Below are 21,339 nucleotides of genomic sequence, written 5' to 3'. Positions count from 1 at the left end.
CACTTCTAATGTTGACTGAGACCTAAGCTCAGAGTCCTAGGCTCGCCTACAATGTATCCTTGTTGTAGGATCCAAGGTCACATGATTCTCTTCTTGAATAACAGTTACTTATACCAGGAATAGATCAAGTGGATTACCATATGCATTGTTAACAAAGTACATCTGGAAAGTACAGTTACATAAATATATACTTAACCTATCTTTTGAGAATTTTACGGTGAAGTCCTACTTTCTGGGAAAAAGTCCATAAATATAGTACTGTACTGAACCATGAATTTTACTGAGAACTCTACGATGAATTACAGAATTGTCCAGGCCCTCAACTTAGGAGCCAGAGAAACTTCCAGAAGGATATTACACTGGCACTGCAAATTTCTAGGAGGGGAAGTGAGGTCAGGAAGCACTGTGGATCTTCCCAGATTCCATTAAAATGTGACTGTCTTGCCCCTTAGACATGTTCTACATACACTTATATCCTCAATCAGTTTTTCACTGAATTTTTATAGCTAACAGTGTTGGACCTAAAATCTTCATATATGACAAAACACAAACATTGGTTTCACAAATAGCCTTCAAATGTTCTATCGGCTGACACCATCTCCTTGAACACGGGTTTCTTTTACTCTTTGGCCACTATTCCATCTTCAAAAGCATTTCAAGCTACACTTACCATTCCCAAGCACAACATCCACAGGCACAGTTGTCAGGTCCTTAGTACAAGGGGTCTGAATGTCCTTAGCAGGAGCAATGAATGTGCTGAGCCCTGTCACTTTGTTGATGTAAACCATTCTTCCCAGGGCGACATCAAAGTGCTGCTGCCAATCCAAGGAGGTTGTGGTTGAGTCTTCTTTTACAGAACAAGCCCTTGCTTTAGACCCGCTACTCTGAAAACCAATTTCATTTTGTTTGGCTGGGGAATCTTCTACCTGACTCATTAGCGTCCTGCTGGGAGAGGTGGGACTTCCTGTCTGTCGTTCTGAAGCTCTGACAAAAATGTCTGAACCTTTATTGATAACTTCAGAATTACTGTAAGGTAAAACCAAAAGAGTTTCCGGTATCACAGAGTTCTCTGTTGTATTGCTGTCAGAATGTGTTTCGCTACCTTTATTGAAGGAATTACCCTGTGTAACAGAATTTGACCTTGGGTTGGTGTCAGTCTCTGTTTTCTTATGCTCACTTTCAAGTAACTTACAAAAACCTAGGGTTAGGCCACCGCACAAATTACTGTCTTCTGTATTGGAATTTGAATCTGGAAGTTCATTAAAATGACTCATTTCCATCACTTCTGTCTCTTTTTCAGAACCCTTCAGTTTGGATAATTTAGAGGCCAGTGATTCAGGCGACTTCTCAACATCCAAAGGCCTTCTGTTAAAGTCCGAGAACTCCTTGAAAGGTATGGGACTTTCTCTCAAATGAACCATCTGTTGTTCCAAACCACCTTCTTCCTCAGACAACGGAAACTTCTCTGAGTACAGGATGCGACTCAGCGGCTGACAACTACCACTGGACTCATGCTTCATGGCCGCGCTTTCACAAATATCAGAGTTGTCTGAGCAATTCTGATCTTTCAGCAGAATGTCAGATTCAGACGCAACTTGAGGACTGAGACGGTTAGTGACGTCAGCATTACTTTCCTTCACTTCTGTAGCCAGAGAACTAACCTTCCCATACTGCCTCTTAAATTTCTCTAAAGACCCCAGCGGTGAACTCAAGCATAGCTTCTTACGGACAATGGGTTTGGATGAACTAATCAATGTATCTGTTTTCTTACAACCACTTGAAATATGTCTTTGCAAAGGGAAAGATGTACCAGGTAGTAAACAGTCTGTGTGTGCTTTTTGACCACTTTCCTCAAAAACGGCAAAATCTCTGTAAATTGCTATGGGTCTTTTCTCAAGCCCATAACCTACATTTGTTCTGCAAAATTTTTTGTTGGGCAGTTGAGCAGGTTCTTTACTTAAAATGCTGGTTAGATCTCTGACATCTGGAGTCTCAACTGAAGGACACGTTCTACTTCCAAATGTCTCTTGGGCACTTGCAGGACCAGGTCGAATGTAATTTTTAAATGTAGGTTCTGCTCCAGTGGATTGAGTCACCTCACTTTGTACCACATGAGTTATAAAGCCAGTGGAACATAATTTAACTTGTCCATAACTGAAATTGTTTCTTCCTCCACAATCCCCAGGCTCTATTTTTCTTTTCTCTTTCTCTCTCTGAGCACTATGTACGTTCAATAATGTTGTCTCAAAAGACAGAGGCTGGCATCCCATTGCAGTAGCATCTTCCAGTCTCTCTAGTTGATTCTGAATGGTATTATTTTTCAGAATGTTGGCAGCCATGCCATTAACAGTCATACTCTCTTTCTGTACTTCTAGATCTTCCTCATTCTTCTCTAAATGATATGTTTGAAAAGCATTTGAAAATTCTTCTGAAGTGGCTCTATGTGGATTTTCTAAAGAGTTAGGTTCAAGGCAAGTTTTATGTTCTATGTTTTCTCTTGTGTCTGATACTTCAACTGTCTCTTGTTCTAACATTCTTGAATCTGAGCAAGAGTTATCATTGTGTAAAGATGACTCTGCCATTTTATTACACAATGGGACACCTGATTCATGAGTGGACAAAAATGAATCATTTGTCTTTTTTCTGATAGCTTCTGAATCCTTAGAATTCTCTGTGTTTATGTTTTCTATAGTAACTTTTCTTTTCACAGCTTTTGATTGTAAATTAAACATTTCATAGGAATCCAAAATATTATTGCATGCTTCCTGGAAACTGCCCTGGCCACAGTTCTCATCAGAGGTTACGTGCTTCTGAAGAGTAGTACCAAATAAATTAAAATCATTATCTTCATTAAATTCCTTAATGTCTTCACCTGATAATTCCACAAATAATTTTTCTTGCTTTAAAAACAGTTTCACTCCTTCCTGAATGCAAATCAAGGGAGTATCCCAGTTCTGAAACTCAATCAGTGTTTTTGCTGGCTCCATGCACACATCATACTCACAGAACGGGCACTGCACATTGATCACATATATCCCATAGAGCTCCGGGGTTGACCGATGCCGAGGACTTGAATTCATTTGTCTACTGGCAGAACCACTTTTTGGCTTACATATAATACTTTCTTTCCTTAATAAAAAGTCAATGAGTTTATGCAACTTTGTCCTTAAAACTAATCTTTTGTTCACAAACAAAAACTGCATATTCTTATTGTAGTGTGCTTCAGAGCTGATATAGCCATTAAGCTCAAACTCCTTATATTTAAAATGTATTTCTCTTAACTTCTGGGACTTCCTCAATCCATAAATTTGACAAAATCGGGAACATATGTCTTTGGTTTTAGGGAGCTGAAGAACCATGGAACCAGAAACATCATTTCTTAAAGAGAAAGAAATGGAAGGGTGCATGAGTGAGAGAGCTTCTATCCTCTGCCTAACTTTCTCAAACTCCAGTCTAGGATCCATACATTTCCTCCTTACAGGCAACTGGTAAAACAAGTTATAGACTGTCACTGTTGTCCCAGCACTTGGTCTAGTCAAATCAGCTTCACAAGCTTTCAGGGCTTTTCCATTTTGAAACAGTTTCACAAACGTTTTCATTGTTCTGTTTTTCTTAGATGAAATTTCCATGGCACTGGCCATGTCAGCTATACTTGCCAAGGCCTCCCCTCGGAAACCATAAAACCTTGGGTTCTCCAGGTCCTGTACCGAGGTGCATTTACTGGTGAAATAACGATTCCCGACCTTGTCTACATCAACACTCCCCATTCCAAATCCATTGTCTATCACTTGAACTTGGTAGGTTTCCATGTTCACCCTGACCGCCACACATTTTGCTTCGGCATCGATGCTGTTGAGGGCAAGTTCTTCAACACATTGGCCTAAGGAGCTTATGGCCAAACCAGAACGCAATTTGGCTTGCACTTCAACCGACAAGCACTTGATCATGGCAGGCAGACAGCTGGTGGGAATGCCAGGCACTGGTTTCCTCCTCTCGCCTATGGGAGGGAAAGAACAAAACAAAACCACACACACTATCAACGCTTCAGAGTTACAGAGCATTACCCATTTCTCTCAGGCATTATGAAGAAATATCACTTGAGGTAAATGAAAACTTTTATTAAACCAAATTGTGAAACAAAAAAAAAATTATACCTCTGATTTCTAGGCAGATCACAAAACTCACGCTTGGTGCAACAGATTTAACATCCAAAGAAACATTCATAATTTCATAATTTTCATTGCTCCTTTCTAAAGCCCACATGCCCTAAAGTGAAATCATAATTACACTTAAAGTTGACCCATAAAGACAGTACTCGAAATTCTAACCACTTCACGAAAAACAGATGCCTAAATTAAATTCAGCTAAGAAACATTAACTAGAAATTATTCATGAAAAAAAGCCCTAGTTTCATAACATTTATACATTACACAATAACCATGACTTTTAGAGAAAAAAAAAAAAAGCTTAGAATGAAGTGCTAAGATCTTGTAACAGGAAAGGCGAAGCAACAATTGTAAATAAAAACATCAAATTGTATCACGGAGAGCGCGGCATCCAGAGATCATTATTATTATTGGATAAATGTTGTCCCCTCGGGGGAAAGGTTTGGAACGGGAACAGACCGGCTGCCAAGTAAGCCTCTCTCTACCACTGATTTTTAAAACTTGTTCGTGTATCCGCTCTGATAGGAAGCTTTTAGAAGGTCCTGTCTTTACACCACCCTGGCCACACTCCTGACGGAATGGGCTAGGGCGACGTGAAGCTTGCTTGCAGGCAGAGAACCGCACGAAGGCTGAGCGGCCATTCCGTCTCCGGTCGTCCGGCGCGGCGGCCCCCTCACAGGTGCTAGGGCTGCATCTCCAAACCAGGAGCTTCGGAAGCTTTCCGAGATACCCAAGCTCGCAGCCGGCGGCAGCCGAGGAGTACACGTTTCCTGAATGTTCCGATTCACGCAAACCCGGCGCCACGACTTCCTGATTCCACCCCGGCGCCGGCCCGGCCCCGCGGGCTCAGGCCCGCCCCGCCCCGCCCCGCGCCCGGCTCGGCCCCGCGCCCCGCGGCGCTCGCCAGGCCCCGCGGCCGTCAGCAGAACTCCCGAGCCATCCTTTGATCGCGCGCTCTCCCCCAAGTCACCTCGGATCGCGCTTCACCCGCTCTCGGTAACCAACCGCCTCGGACGCCGCGCGCTCGGCTCGCCAGGCTCGTGCACGCGCCAGCCCGCGGGCATGCGCTTCCGAGGGGACGCGCCAACCGCACGCTTCCTGCGCGACACCGCGGTGCGCGTGCGCACCAGGTGTGCCCCGCCGCCGCCACCCCCGCCCCCTCCCCCACCGCCAGCCTGGAACCTCTTTAGGTTCTCTTCCGAGGGGGACCCCCAATTCTCATTCTTAGCCACTTTGGCCCGGCGTGAAAGGCTGTTTGTGTATTTTTCCTGTTTTCCAACACCTAGTAAATTGCCCTTCAATTCAACATGTAGATTACCTAGGGTCTTCTCTCCAGAATGTAAGCTCTATGAGGGTAGGGATTTGGTTTACTGCTGTACCCCGATGGGTGACAACAGTGCCTGGCCTGATGGTGGGCGCTGCATGAATAAATCCAGGGCCTCCCATCATAGAATCATAACATTTCAGAGCTGGAGAAGCCAGAAAAATTGGCTCAACTCTGTTAACTTGCAAATGGCGCCAAGACCCCTGCTTTGACTTTTGGTCTCTTTCCAATTGAAGGAGCAGAACTCTAAGAACGCTACGAGAATACATGTGTTGGGAATGGTTACGCAATCCTGCCCTTGCTTTCTGTCTCGCTTCCATTGAAACGTTTAACAAAATGGAATTGATGGCAAATGTGTCGGAACCAGTGTTTAATATGTGCTTGTTTAATGATTAAACAAACCACTTCTAGGGCTTATGAAGCACAATTCTGATTATTGCTTATGTAAATTTACTAGGACCGCAGTAACAAAATACTGCAAGACTTAACAGTGGACATTTCTTTTCTCCCGGTTCTGGAGGCTAGAAGTCAGATCTCGCTGGTGGCAGGGACGCTGTCGTCTGTGGCCTCTCCTGGGCGTGCACGCGGCCATCTGCATCAGTGGTCTTTCACCTGTGCACTCAGATGTCCGTATCCGAATTTCCTCTTACAGGGCACCAGTCACATTGGATTAGGACCCACCTTAACAGCCTCATTTAATCCTAATTGCTTCCTTAAAAGCCCTATTTCCAAATACAGTCACTTTCTGAGGCCGCAGGGATTAGAAATTCAACCTATGAATTTCCAGGGTTGAGGGGTGGGGGACACAATTCAGCCCATAACTTGTGAATTTCTGACCCAGAGGAAAGGAATGACAGTAGAAGTTTCAGAAAACCAAAAGTTCAAAGACATAATTTGAACAGCTAACAAACTGAACTTGTGGTATTTGTTCTTTCAGACCTGTTTAAATTACCTCAAAATCTTCCCACAAATGTTTTCTGAACACATACTTCTTACTTTGCCCAAAATGAAGTTCACCAAAGGTGAAAAAAAAGTACCCCAAGCATAAGGTTCTAATGTGTTTTTATTGATTACAATTGTGTACAGCTGGAATCCTTCTCTCATGTAATACACAGTAACATTCAAATACCTGATACTAAAATAACTTACTGACAACTTCTAATATTGAATACAGAATAGTAGTTCTATCTCTATTAACAATAACAACCCAAACCACTGAGTTTATCTTAGAAAATTTAGATTCAGGATATTATTTCACAATTTGGAAATCTGAATAATCCAACTTTGAGATGACTTTCTCATTGTCGAAGTTTGCTCTGTCAATGTGCGATTTGGGACTTCCTCTTGTCTCAAGCCATTGCTGCATAAGATGCACCTTGGAGATGGGACCTTGCAATTGTCCTTGCACTGTGCCCCGGTCAGTGTTCTGGACCCAGCCTACCAATCCTAGCTTTTTACCCTCAGCCTAAGGGGGAAAAAAGAGAGAAGAGAGATCCATTGAGATTGAGCAAAACAAAGTGAGACTACAATCTGCTGCCAGAACACTGGCCTAGAATTAAGCCACTGAAACTAATTTGACATTGTCCAGAACAGTCAAAACAAAAAGACACAAGGAGGATCTCACTGCTGATCTTCACATCAAATGCTGGCCACTTGACTCCATTTCCTTCTTCTACCCTATAAAATCCAGGCACTAGAAGTTTTCACTACATTGGCGCAGGGTTAAGGATAAAAGACTAAGTCCAAAACAGATGCTTTCAGAATGATTCCCCAAGGCTGGTTGTTGTTAGGATACTGGGCTGTATCTTGCTTATTTTCCCTTCTCTTAGTCAAGAATCTATTGGGTATATTAAATGGAAAAAGCATGAAGTTATCTGATCCTTCCCCTTTGCCTTTAACCAGGGCCACACCTAAACAAATCCAGATGAATTAGTGTTCATTATATCTTTAAAGATCATTAGAGTCTTTCACAATTTCCTTAGCAACTCACCCCATTGTTCTCACTCTAGAGAAACTGTCTAATGAACATGTTTATATTGCATCCAAAGCCCACTTTCTGTCAGCTTCTTAGAGAAGGAAAGCAGCTGGTGACTAGCCTCTGAACCGAAACATTTATGAGACTCCATGGCCATTAGGTTCTCACTTGACTTTCTTCTACTCTGTCTACATGATCACAGTGCCTTTAAAGTTGAATACACTTATGAAGACCATCTGATCACGTACTGACTCTTACCATAGTCTTTCCTCTAAGGCATTACGCTATGGGAAGACTGACCATTTAGGAGATGTAGTACTGTTTTAGAGGTAATTGTATTTTTGCATAAACATATCATTGGAGTATTATAAAAGTCACTGATTATTAATCTATCTAAATAGAAGGGGTTGCATTACAAAAGAAAATGGGAGTTAACATGATTACATGTCCAAATGCCAGAGTACTGACTTAGTAAATGTGGGAAATTGCTGGAGTGTGCCAAAGAAAATGTTATGTACAGCAAAAAAAATGTTTGATGAGGAACTGAAGTATCCATCAAATCAGTTATGTTTAAAGCAAAGACATGTTTGCATAATGAACCTAAGAGACTCCAGTCAAATAAATGGGAAATTAAGGAATGAAAAAAAATAGGAGATACCTACAGCATGCACTTCTTAGTGCCAAGTTAGAAAACAAGAAGAATGCAAAGCACAGATTTTGAGGAATATTCCAGATCCAAATGACTTTGTATAACAACTGTATCCTTCTGCTTTGAATTAACCTAGGGGAGTTGACTTTCTTACCATATATGGAAAACAGCCGCAAGAGGGACTGTGCAGCTTTCAGCAAGAGGTTACAGCAGTCAATACATCTTTAGGTTGCAGTGTGATTTATCTGAACAAAACACTAAAATTTTGACTAGTGTCACGAATGGGACTTTCTTACCAGTTTTGTGTGCTTGGTTCTGTTCTCATTTTTAAAGTTATGTCATAATGTTACTGACTCATGTTCAGTTTCTGAATAGCTACCTGAACAAGTAAACAGTGTTTTTTTTTCCTAAGAAAATTCCGAAAAGCTCATCCTACCTCATAACCATCTAAATAACAGTCATCTGATAGCATTTTAAGGAATATAATCATCACCTCTAGTTACACTCTAAACATAAATTTCTTTCAAATCAATAAACCTAGAATTCTACCTAGGACACTAGAAATAGAACAGCAAAGTAAACCCAAAACAAGCAGAAAGAAGGAAATACTAAAGACTATACAAAATTTAATAAATTTTTAAAAAAGACAATAAAACTTAAATTTAGTTCTTTGGAAGCAGGTGTTTGGCCTGGTAGTCAAACATGGGTTAGGCTACTCACATCGCATATCCGATAGAGGGCCTGGGTTTGATAACTGCTTCTGGCTCCTGATTCCAGTTGCCTGCTAATGCAGCACTGGGAGGGCAGAGGGGATAGCTCAAGGGACTGGGTTCCAGCCACTCAAGTGGGAGGCCTGGACTGAGTTCCTGGCTACCAGCTTCAGCCTGGCTCAGCTTTGGCCCAGCTCAATCCCAGCCATTGTGGAAATCGGGGAAGTGAACCAGTGAGTAGGAGTTCTCTCTCTCTTGCACACTGGCTCTCTCAGATAAATAAATTTTTAAAAGTTAGCTCTTGGGCATGCTTTGCAGTACAGTGGGTAAAGGTTTACTTGGGATGCCCACATTCCGTATCAGAGTGCTGGTTCAAGTCCTGGCTACTCCACGTCTAATCTGGCTTCTTGCTAATGCATGTGGAAGGCAGCAGATGATGCCCCAAGTCCTTGGGTTCCTGCCACACATGTAGGAGACCTCAATGGAATTCTGGCTCCTGGCTTCAGACTGGCCCAGCCCTACCTGTTTGTGAGCATTTGGGGAGTGAACCCGTGCATAGAAGTTCTCTCTTTCTCTGTCTCTCCTCTCTCTCTAACTCCGCCATTCAAATAAGTAAATAAATCTTTTTTTAAAAAAGGAAACTGGGGCCTGCGCCGTTGCTCACTTGGCTAATCCTCCGCCTGCGGCGCCAGCACCCTGGGTTCTAATCCCGGCTGGGGCGCCAGGTACTAGTCCTGGTTGCTCCTCTTCCAGTTCAGCTCTCTGCTGTGGCCCGGGAGGGCAGCAGAGGATGGCCCAGGTGCTTGGGCCCTGCACCACATGGGAGACTGGGAGGAAGTACCCGGCTCCTGGCTTCGGATCGGCGCAGCGCTGGACCAACAGAAAGAAGACCTTCCTCTCTGTCTCTCTCTCACAGTCTATAACTCTCAAACTTTTTTTTTTTTTTAATTTATTTTTTGACAGGCAGAGTGGATAGTGAGAGAGACAGAGAAAGGTCTTCTTTTTTGCCGTTGGTTCACCCTCCAATGGCCACCGCGGCTGGCGCGCTGCGACCAGCGCACCGTGCTGATCCGATGGCAGGAGCCAGGTGCTTCTCCTGGTCTCCCATGGGGTGCAGGGCCCAAGCACTTGGGCCATCCTCCACTGCACTCCCTGGCCACAGCAGAGAGCTGGCCTGAAAGAGGCAACCGGGATAGAATCCGGCGCCCCGACCGGGACTAGAACCCAGTGTGCCGGTGCCGCAAGGCGGAGGATTAGCCTAGTGAGCCGCGGCGCCGGCAAACAGTCTATAACTCTCTATCTCTCTATCTCTCACTGTCTAACAGCCTGGCAGAAAATGAAAAAAAAAAAAAAAAAAAAAAAAAAGGAAACGGGCCAGCACTGTGGCACAGAAAGTTAAGCCTCTGCCTGCAGTGGCCTGCATCCTATATGGGCACCAGTTCAAGTCCCGATTGCTCCACATCTGATCCAGCTCCCTGCTGGTGCATCTGGAAAAGCAGTGGAAGATGGCCCAAGAACTTGGGGCCCTGTATCCACAGGGAAGACCTGGTGGAAGCTCCTGGCTTTAGCTTGGCCCAGCCCTGGCTGTTGCAGCCATTTGGGGAGTGAACCAGTGGATTAAAGATCTCTCTCTCTCTCTCCCTTTCTCTCTCTGTATCTCTGCCTTTCAAATAAATAAATTAATTTAAAAAAAAAAAAAAAAAGGAAATCATGGAGGCCGGTGTTGTGGCACAGCAGGTTAAGCCTCTGCCTCTCTGCTGGCATTCTGTATGGATACAAGCTGGAGACCCAGCTGCTCCACTTTCAATCCAGCTCCTTGCTGATGGGCCTGGGAAGGCAGCAGATGATGGCCCAAGTGCTCGGGCTCCTGCACCCACATGGGAGACCCAGGAGAAGCTCTGGGCACCTGGCTTTGGCCTGGCCCAGCCCTGGCTATTGTAGTCAACCAGAGGATAGAAGATCTCTCTCTCTCCCTCCCTCTCTCTCCTCTTGCTGTAATTCTTTCAAATAAAAAATAATCTTTAAAAAAAAAAAAAGAAAATCATAAAATGTTTAAGACTTATATAACATTGTTGAAAATAATTGATGACCTAAATAATGGAAAGACATCTCATGTTCATGGATTGGAAGAACAAACATTGTTAAGATAACAATACTCTTCACACTGATCTACATATTCAATGCAATCTCTATCAAAATCCCAGCTCCCTTTTTTCAGAAATTGATAAACTGACCTTAAATTCATATGAAAACATAAGGGAACCAGATAACTAAAAATAATTTGGAAAAGAAAGAACACTACTGGAGGACTCACAGTTTGATTTCAAAATCTCTACACAAAACTAAAGAGACTGTAGGCAGGGTAGTACTGGCATAAAGATAGACATATAGGTCAATGGAATAGAACTGAGAGTCCAGAAATAAACCTTACATTGATGGCCAGCTGATTTTTGACAAGATTGCCATGACAAATCTTCAGATGAAATATTTTTGACAAATGCTGCTGGGACAACTGGATATGCACATACAAAAGAATAAAGCTGGATTTCTTACCAAATACCATATAAAAATTAACTCAAACTGAATCAAAGACCTAAATTTAAGAGGTGAAACTATGAAACTCTTAGAAGAAACTTTATGAGAAAACATATCTTGCCCTTGGATTAAGCATGGTTTTTAGATATAACATTAAAAGCACAAGCAAAAAAGCAAAAAAAAAAAAAAAAAAGCTAAATCAGATTTCATCAAAATCAAAATTAAATTAAATTAAATTTATTGAGTTTTAAATTAAATTTAATTTATTGGATTTTAAATTAAATTTAAAAATTAAAATTAAAACCTTTTGTATTTCAAAGGACATTATTACAAAAGTGAAAAGACAACACACAGGATGGGAGAAACATCTGCCAACCGTATATCAGATAATGGACTAGTATCCAGAATATATAAAAAAGTTCTTACAACAATAAAAAGTTAAAAACTGAGGAGTGGGTGTTTGTGTAGTGGTTAAGTTGCTACTTATACATCCCATATCAGAGAGCCTGGTTCAAGACTAGCTTGTCCACTTCTGATCTCGCTTCCTGCTAATGCATACCCTGGGAGGCCGCAGATGATGGCCCAAGTACTTGAGTCCCTGCTACCCACGTGGGAGACTCGGATTGAGTTCTAGGCTCCTGGCTTCAACCTGGCCCAGTCCTGGCCATTGCAGGCAATTAGGGAGTGAACCAGGGTCGCTGGCTATTTAGCCTAGCACTAAGATGTAAGCTGAGATGCCTAATCCCACATCAGAGTGCCTGGATTTGAGCCCAAGCTCCACTCTTGAGTCCAGTATCCTGCTAATGGGAACCTTGGGAGGGAGCAGATGATGGCTCAAATGCTTGGGTCACTGCCAACCTTGCAGAAGACCTGAATTGAGTTCCTAGCTCCTGGTTGTGGCATAATCCAGTCCTGACTACTCCTAGCATTTAGGGAGTGGACCAGTTGACGGGAGCTCTCTCTCCTCTGTCTCTCTCTCGCAAATAAATAACTTCGTTAACAATAAGCTCTGAGTTTGAATGGAACTTTCTCCAAAGAAGGTATACAGTATCTTCTCTCATGTGCCAATAAGCACATGAAAAGATGCTGAGCTTCATTAGTCATTAGAAGGCAAATCGAAACCATACTGAGAGTATACACAACAGAATATGATTTAGGAAGGAGAGTCTGACACATGATACAACATGGATGGACCTTGAGGACATTTTGCTAAGAAAAATAAGCAAGTCACATCAGGACAAACACTGTGTGATTCCACTTATGAATTTCCTGGAAGAGCTGAATTCATAAGGACAGTAAAGTCAAGACTGCCAGGAGCTGGGGGGAGGAGAGAATGGGGAGTTAGTGTTTAATGGGTATGGAGTTTTGGTGTCACAAGATAAAGAATTCCGTGGATGGGTGGTGGAGATGGCTGTGCAACAATGGGTGAATGTACTTAACGTCACTGACTTGTGTATTTAAAAATAGTATAAATAGTACACTTTAAATTTGTGTTTTCTACTGCAATTTTAGAAAAATGTATGTTATATAATTTCCAAATATCTTGGGATTTTCCAGTTATCTTTTTGTTACTGATTTCTATTTTAGTTTCATTATCATTGCAGAATATTCCTTGTCTTACTTAAATCTTTTAAATTCATTGATACCTGAAAATAAAATAAACACACAACAAGAAAATCTAACTGTGATATTATTTCATAGCCAGTAAGATGGCTATAATAAAAAAGGCACTAATAACTCTTGGCAAAGATTAGGAAATTAACTGGAATTATCATACACTGCTGGTGGGAATATAAAATGGTATAGCTGCTTTGGAAAAGTCAGGCAGCTCCTCAAAAAGGTTAAGCATACAGTAATCATATCACCCAGCAACCTACTCCTAGGTATCTACAGCCAAGGGAATAGAAAACATTGTCCACATGTACGTGGGGGCTGGTGCTGTGGCATAATGAGTTAAGCTGCTGCCTGCAGTGCCAGCATCCCATTTGAGTCCTGGCTACTCCACTTCTGATCCAGATCCCTGCTAATATGCCTGGGAAAGCAGTAAAACTCCTGGGGCCCCTGCACCTATGTGGGAGACCCAGAAGAAGCTCCTGGCTCCTAGCTTCAGCCTGGCCCAGGCCCGGCTGTTGCAGGCATTTGGAGAGTGAACCAGAGGATGGAAGACCTCTCTCTGTCTCTCCCTCTGTAACTCAGCCTTTCAGATAAATGATTCTTTAAAAAAAATGTACATGAATGATCACAGCATCATTATTTATTAAAATCAAAAGTTGGGGCCAGCACCGCGGCTCAATAGGCTAATCCTCTGCCTGTGGCGCCAGCACCCCAGGTTCTACTCCTGGTCGGGGTGCCGGATTCTGTCCCGGTGCCCCTCTTCCAGGCCAGCTCTCTGCTGTGGCCCGGGAAGGCAGTGGAGGATGGCCCAAGTCCTTGGGCCCTGCACCCACATGGGAGACCAGGAGAAGCACCTGGCTCCTGGCTTTGGATCAGTGCGGTGTGCCAGCCACAGCGGCCATTGGGGGGTGAACCAACGGCAAAAAGGAAGACCTTTCTCTCTGTCTCTCTCTCTCACTGTCCACTCTGCCTGTCAAAAATAAATAAATAAATAAATAAAAAATAAATTTTAAAAAAAGTCAAAAGTTGGAAACAACCCAAAAGTCCATCAATTGGATGAATGGATAAATAAAATACACTATATCCATACAATGGAATTTTATTCAGCCATAAAAAGGAATAAAGTACTGATATGTGCCACAATCCTGATTAACCTTGAAAACATTTTCTGAAAGGAGTCAGACACAAAAGGTCACATTTGTATGATTCCATTTATATTAAATGACTAGAAGAGGCAAATTCACAGGCAGAAAATAGGTCAGTAGTTGCCAGGGGCTGCAGGGATGAGGAATGAATGTTAACAGGTAGGAGGTTTCTTTTGGGGGATGAAAATGTCCTAGAATGAGTGCACAACTGTATGAGTATACTAAAAACCACTGACTACTTACTTTACAAGGGCGAGTTTTATAGAATGTGGTTTATATTCCAACTCACAAAGTCCTCTCCTGTATTCTCACTCACTACCACTTCAGGAGTGATAGAATTTAAGTAATAAGCTACTTGATATGGACACGTAAACAGACTGTAGTAAAACAAAAACACTTGTTAAAATGAACATTTACATGTAAATGATCACAAATAGTAAAGAATAAGATGTAAGTATGATTAATAAAAAATAGATGGTATAGGCCAGCGCCACAGCTCAATAGGCTAATCCTCCGCCTGCGGCGCCGGCACACCAGGTTCTAGTCCCGGTCAGGGCACCAGATTCTGTCCCGGTTGCCCCTCTTCCAGGCCAGCTCTCTGCTGTGGCCCAGGAGGGCAGTGGAGGATGGCCCAGGTCCTTGGGCCCTGCACCCACATGGGAGACCAGGAGAAGCACCTGGCTCCTGGCTTCGGATCAGTGCGGTGTGCCGGCGGCAGCATGCCAGCCACAGCAGCCATTGGAGGGTAACCAACGGCAAAAGGAAGACCTTTCTCTCTGTCTCTCTCTCTCACTGTCCACTCTGCCTGTCCAAAAAAAAAAAAAATAGATGGTATATTCTTTGCAATTTTGAAAATCAGTTTTCTCCCTTGCATTCCTTTATTCTTTCTCTAAACTGGAGTGGGGGACAGGTGGCAGAGAAAGACAAGCTATACCACCATCTGGGCCTTGTCCCTGAACTCTGACTCATCTCTGAAGCTCTCATCAGTGCTCAATCACAGGAACTTACCCTGCATAACTGGTAGCAAAACTAACTGCACATTCCTCCTGCAACGACCTTCACAATTCTTTTCTCAATAAGTGCTTCCCAGGTGAGTATATGAAGCAGGAAGAAATGATTTGCAAATTGGAGAAAAAGGGGGTTGACTAACTCACATTCATGCTTCAAAGGGTCAGGTTTGAAATCTAAGTACCACAGACCCAGGAATGTGACACCTGGAAAGTCCTACAGTCCTCCCTCAAGCTGGTGAGGCTGGAGGTACAAGCACACCCCTCCAGAAGGCAGAAGGGGAAACGAGAGTGCATTTGCCGTGTGCATGGTAAGGGAAGATCGGAGAGGACACAGGAGCAGAGGTAGAGGCTGCCATACGTTTATTCACTCCTTCAAATACCCCCTATTACTATAGTAGGAATACAAAACTTCACACTCAATGTTACCATTACCTATTCTGGAATGGATCAAGTCTTTTTAAAAAAGATTTATTTATTTATTTGAAAGTCAGAGTTACACAGAGAAAGGAGGAGAGGCAGAGAGAGAGGTCTTCCATTTGATGGTTCACTCCCCAGATAGCCTCAATAGCCGGAGCTGTGCTCCTGCCAGGAGCCAGGAACTTCTTCCGGGTCTCCCACGCGGATGCAGGAGCCCAAGGACTTGGGCCATCTTGTACTGCTTCCCCAGGCCACAGCAGAGAGTTGGATTGGAAGTGGAGCAGCCGGGTCTCGAACCAGCGCCCTTATGGGATGCTGGCACTGCAGGCAGCGGCTTTACCCACTACACCACAGCACTGGGCCCAGGATCAAATTTTTTTTTTTTTTTTTTAATTTGACAGAGTTAGATAGTGAGAGAGAGAGACAGAGAGAGAGGTCTTCCTTTTGCTGTTGGTTCATCCTCCAATGGCCGCCGCGGCTGGCGCGCTGCAGCCGGCGCACTGCGCTGATCCAATGGCAGGAGCCAGGTGCTTCTCCTGGTCTCCCATGGGGTGCAGGGCCTAAGCACTTGGGCCATCCTCCACTGCACTCCCAGGCCACAGCAGAGAGCTAGCCTGGAAGAGGGGCAACCAGGACAGAATCCGGTGCCCCGACCAGGACTAGAACCCGGTGTGCCGGCACCGCAAGGCGGAGGATTTGCCTAGTGAGCCGCGGCGCTGGCCCAGGATCAAGTATTTTTAACTAGAAAATCTTAAACTACAAAAGGGAAATGTTCGTTCAAAGCCAAAAATAATAAAAAGGAATTAAGTGGGAGGTTGAGAGAAGGTTCAAGCCTGGGGGTTCAAGACAGCACTGTTTCCCGGTCCTTCTCAGTATTGCCTGTGGGGGCCACCCCCATTCCCCACCCCCAAGTTCCTTGCTCTGTTTTTTTTTTTTTTTTTTTTTTTACAGGCAGAGTGGATAGTGAGAGAGAGAGACAGAGAGAAAGGTCTTCCTTTTTGCCGTTGGTTCACTTTCCAATGGCCGCTGCGGCCGGCACACCGCGCTGATCCGAAGCCAGGAGCCAGGTGCTTCTCCTGGTCTCCCATGTGGGTGCAGGGCCCAAGCACTTGGGCCATCCTCCACTGCCTTCCCGGGCCATAGCAGAGAGCTGGCCTGGAAGAGGGACAACCGGGATAGAATCCGGCGCCCCAACCGGAACTAGAACTGGGTGTGTCGGCGCCGCAAGGCGGAGGATTAGCCTGTTAAGCCGCGGCGCTGGCTCCTTGCTCTGTTTTTATACCTGGAATTGGAGGTCTATTTTTAATATATATTATCTAAGGAAAAAAAAAAAAAGACAGCACTGTTGTGTAGCCACCGCTTGCACTGCTGGCATCCCATATGGGCGCCGGTTCGAGTCCTGGCTACTCCACTTCCAATCCAGCTCTCTGTTTATGTCCTGGGAAAGCAGTGGAAGATGGCCCAAGTGCCCAGGGCCCTGTACCCATGTGGGAGACCTGGAAGAAGCTCCTGGCTCCTGGCTCCTGGTTTCAATTGGCCCAGCTCTAGCCGTTGATGCCAACTGGGGAGGGAACCAGCGGATGGAAGACTTTTCATTCTCTCTGCCTCTGCCTCTTTGTAACTCTGTTTTTCAAATAAATAAATCCTTTAAAAAAATAAAGAAATGAGATATGAAGAAAATGAAGCAGTTATGAGAGGAAGCCATTATATAATTTACACTAATGCCATCACTTCATCTCAATGTCATATCTCAGATCACTGTTAGCTTTCCTGCAAGTGTGACTTGGTCTGATGTCATGACGGTTAGACCTGGGGAAGCCCTCTATTTCCCTTTAGAAGAAGAAAGATCATTAACACGTGTGTCTCGATGCTCAAGTACCCGTTAGAAAAGCTCAGTAACAGAATTTCTGTTTACATCATTTTTTTTTTACCCAACTGCAAGCCATTTTCACACTCGTTGCTCTACAAACTACCTCTGCCATGCAGTTACCAGATCTCCAGCTTCTTCCAATTCCCATTTGCCAGCTACATGTCTCATAACCTAGGTATCTCCCCAAAGCCTGAAGACCACATACCTGGGTGTACTTGCGGAAAAACACCCCTTGCACCTTCCCAAAAATTTCATAATCCACCGATACCAAGGTGTCCCCTTCCGCCATGCTCAGACCTGTCAGGGATCGGGAAAGCAGAAACATGATTTATTCCAGGACCCCCAGCCCCAAGGCAGAAAGGGCCACAGGCACCCTTCTCCATCCACAACCACTGCGACTTCTCCCCGACCTCAAGGTCTCTGACTCCGGGAGCGGCCGAGTGTGTGGAGTAACAGGAAGTCACCTGGGTGTGGGAGCTTCGGGTCCGGACGATCCACCCAGGCCTCTTTTGGGTCAATTTCCTGCTTACCTAATTAGCTCCTTACACCCATGCCGGTCCCTCTCCCTCCCCACGTGGCTGCCAGAATCCCCTGCCATGAACATTTTAGGGCAAATCAAATCGACGGGGACCGCTCCTGGGCTCACCCTCCTGATCGTCCCCTCAGGGCGCAGACCACACGCGCGACCACCTCGCCCAACGGCTCCCCTCGCAAGCGCTAACTGTCGCGCCCGGAAGTGTAAAGGGGGGGCTCCGCCTTCGCAGTCTCTCATGCCCATCACCTAGGCTATGTCGGCCAATCATAAATGGCGATCTGGCCCCGAGCCCGCCCAGAAGGCGGGACTTCATGACGCAGTTATCCGGCAGCCCAATGAGCCTCGCGTTGGGGATCTGTCCAGGGTCCGGGCTCGGCCCCTACACACCGAGCCCTCATCACACCTCTGTCGCTAAGTGCACCCTGTTTCTCCTGGGGAGAAAAGCAGATGGGAAGAAGTACATGGGACACGTGCATTCCATCAGTCCATCCGTCCGTCCAGACGGGCGGCCTACTGTGTGCCCGGCACTGTTCTAGGGGGTTGATATACATTAGTTTCTTGCCCTGGAATTTAAACTGTGTAGGTGCCAGACAACAAACATTAAATATCACTCAGTAAATTAATTGACGAGGACACAGTCTTTCTGTCCTTTTTCTTCCAATTCTCCTCAAATTTTGGGTCATGCCTAATCTGGAATTTCTAGCCAGGAGTTACTAGTGGAAGTTATTTCTCCTAGGCTTCTGGAAGTTGCCAACAGAGTCTAACTTACTAAGAAAACACCAGACAATGCTTGAATAACTAAACCAAAGCAAAAGCACTAGCAGGCATGGCTCCTTAAGTGTAGTAGAATCAGCCAAGCCAAGCCAAATAACCAAATTTGCATGAATTTAATTTTGGGAGAAGAGAATTCTCAACGGGGAAGGGTTGTGGCACGAGAATGATTAAAATTAGAGTTGACCTGGAAACATTTGAATCCAACTCCTCTAATGATTGAGAATGTCTGCAGGGCAGGCGGGTTAAGTCCAGGCTCGTGGTGCAGGCATCCGGTATCGGAGTGCAGGTTCCAGTCCCAGGTGCTCTGCTTCTGCTCCAGCTCCCTGCTAATGAGCCTGGGAAGCCAGTGGAGGAGAGTCCAAGTGCTTGGGCCCCTGCTACTTGCGCGGGAGACTAGGATGGAGATCCTGGCTCCTGGCTTTGGCCATTTGAGGAGTGAACTGGCAGATGGAAAATTTCTGTGTCTCCTTCCCTCTGTGTTGCTCTTCCATTCAAATAAATAAATCTTTAAAAAAAAAGAAAAAAAAAGACTGTGTGTGAAAAAAAACGTGGTGTTTAGGTTCCTCTTTGGTTTGTCTGTATACATTATATCCCATCATAACCTAAGACTCCATACGTGACTATTCCAGGTTGGCAAACTTGGCATAGTGGGATGTGTTTGCAATGGTAGTCATAGAAACTTATCATTCCTCTAGTTCCTCAATACAGAGAGGATCCAGATCCCAGAACATAATAAAACCTTAGTGCTGGGCATAGAGGGGAGTAGGTAGATTGAATGTTGTGCTTGGCAATATTTGGAAATAACACTAAACAGTGTACCTGGTTGATGTTATTTCTTTCTATAGACTTTGTTCTTTAAAATATTTATTTATATGAAAGGCAGACTGACAGAGAGAGACAGACATCTTCCATCCCTTGGTTCACAACCCATATGGCTGCCATGGTCAGGGCTGGGCCAGGCCGAAGTCAGGAGCCAGGAGCTGCATCTGTTCTTGCGCCATCTTCTGCTGCCTTTCCAGGCTCATTAGCAGGGAGCTGGATGGAAAGTGGAGCAGCTGGGAATTGAACAACTCTGATATGGGAATCCAGCACTGCAGGCTGTGGTTTAACCCACCGTGCCACAATGCTAGTCTCTATACAATTCATTTTAAAAAGGCTTCTTTATAGAATCCAAAACCTATTGATACCATTAGATACTATGTATGAAACACTGTAGGCATTACAACGATGAGTAATAATCTTTCACACTGTAGGCATTACAACGATGAATAATTTTGCATGAATAATTTACTATGAGACATGTGAATGCAAATACTGACAATACAATTACAACATGATAATTCAGTTCCATGAATAGCCATGGCGAGTTCATCAGGAAACAGCCCTGTGTTTTCACAAGGACAGAAAAGGATACAGAGCAGAGATTAATCTTGACTGAGAAGGTTAGGAAAGGGTTCTTGGAGGAAACAGTATTTTATCCAAAGTTACAAACCATAGTCAGCAAGTGAGGGAGTTGGGATTTAGTTTCAAGCAGTCAGTCCAGAATCCATGCCCATAAATGTCATTTTCCACCACCTCCCAATACAGGGAGCCGGGGGTAAGATGGTATCATGGAGGTGAGAAAGGATGAGTAGTCAGTTGTGGCTAGACCAGGAGTTCTCAACTCTGGCTGTACCCTCAGAGAAGCGTTAAAAATATTGATGCCCAGGCCACATCTCCAGATGCTGCTTTCCAGATAGCCTTAATGCATAGCCAGCCTCTGGGGTTGAAGTGAAGGCAGGGCTGGAAAGGTAGGCTGGATCTAATCTAGGAGGTTGAAAGCCCATGATAAATGGTGCATTGCGACTTTACTCTGTTGGAAAGAAGGTACTGGGGGAGAAAATAGTAAGATCAGATGTGTTTACTAATCACTTTGATTCAAATCATTTCATACTGTATACACAAAACATCACTTTGTACACTGTATTTATACCATTTTTATTTATCAGTTATACCTTTCTGTTTTTAGTAATTATTTATTTGAAAGGCAAAGAAATAGGGAGAAAGATGTTCCATCTATTGGCTCACTCCCTAAATGGCCACCACAGCCAAAACCAGGAGCCTGGAACTCCACCTAGGTCTCCCACGTGGGTGGCTAGGACCCAAGCATTTGGGCCATCTTCCACTGCTTTCCCAAGAGCATTCGCAGGATCAGAAGTAAAGCAGCTGGGTCTCAAACCTGTGCCCACGTGCGATGCTGACTTCACAGGCAGCTGCTTAACCCATCACAACACCACCTGGGGAGGTAAGGATTTAAGTCTGTAACTAAGGGGAGAGTCTATGCTGAGCTGGGTATCATCTAAACAGGTGAAATCTGCAATTTCAGAATTTGGTTGAGATCATTTAAAGATGAGAATATCTGGAAGTGCATATATATGAGAAATAAGAGGGGATAGGAGAACACATAAATGCAAGGAGCAGCTGGGGAGATGTAAGTGCCAGAGATCAAGAAGAAGATAGAGCAAGGATGTGAAAGAAGAAACCAAGAGGGGGCAGGAGAAAATAAAAAAGAAAGTCCTTAAAGGGTGACTAATCAGTACTGTCAAACAAGTAGCCTGAAGAGATAGCTTAAAAAA

The 21,339-nt window shown here is 44.3% G+C and overlaps 2 protein-coding genes across 8 annotated transcripts in view; both read right to left on the bottom strand.

The window, feature by feature from the left end:
- The window catches only part of MLH3 (mutL homolog 3), a 36,346-nt gene extending 31,139 nt beyond the window's left edge, over window positions 1-5,207 (bottom strand). For all 4 annotated transcript variants that reach the window (XM_062181519.1, XM_062181520.1, XM_062181521.1 and 1 more), the window contains exons 1-2: window positions 5,137-5,207; window positions 671-3,997 (exon numbers count right to left, since the gene is read on the bottom strand). In XM_062181519.1, the coding sequence (XP_062037503.1) occupies window positions 671-3,947 (3,277 nt within the window). In that variant the 5' untranslated portion in view covers window positions 3,948-3,997; window positions 5,137-5,207. The remainder of the gene's footprint in view (window positions 1-670; window positions 3,998-5,136) is intronic.
- A 1,338-nt stretch (window positions 5,208-6,545) lies between these two features.
- Window positions 6,546-21,339, bottom strand: part of ACYP1 (acylphosphatase 1) — a 17,334-nt gene continuing 2,540 nt past the window's right edge. For 2 of the 4 annotated variants that reach the window (XM_062181122.1, XM_062181119.1), the window contains exons 2-3: window positions 17,621-17,712; window positions 6,546-6,955 (exon numbers count right to left, since the gene is read on the bottom strand). In XM_062181122.1, the coding sequence (XP_062037106.1) occupies window positions 6,740-6,955; window positions 17,621-17,704 (300 nt within the window). In that variant the 5' untranslated portion in view covers window positions 17,705-17,712 and the 3' untranslated portion in view covers window positions 6,546-6,739. Of the gene's footprint in view, window positions 6,956-17,620; window positions 17,713-18,061; window positions 18,154-18,908; window positions 19,230-21,339 lie in introns of those variants that run through there. The other 2 variants (XM_062181120.1, XM_062181121.1) reach the window with 2 other exon arrangements.

This window comes from Lepus europaeus, chromosome 22 (assembly GCF_033115175.1).
Source record: "Lepus europaeus isolate LE1 chromosome 22, mLepTim1.pri, whole genome shotgun sequence".
NCBI lineage: Eukaryota > Metazoa > Chordata > Mammalia > Lagomorpha > Leporidae > Lepus > Lepus europaeus.
This window is presented reverse-complemented; position numbering and strand designations above follow the sequence as displayed.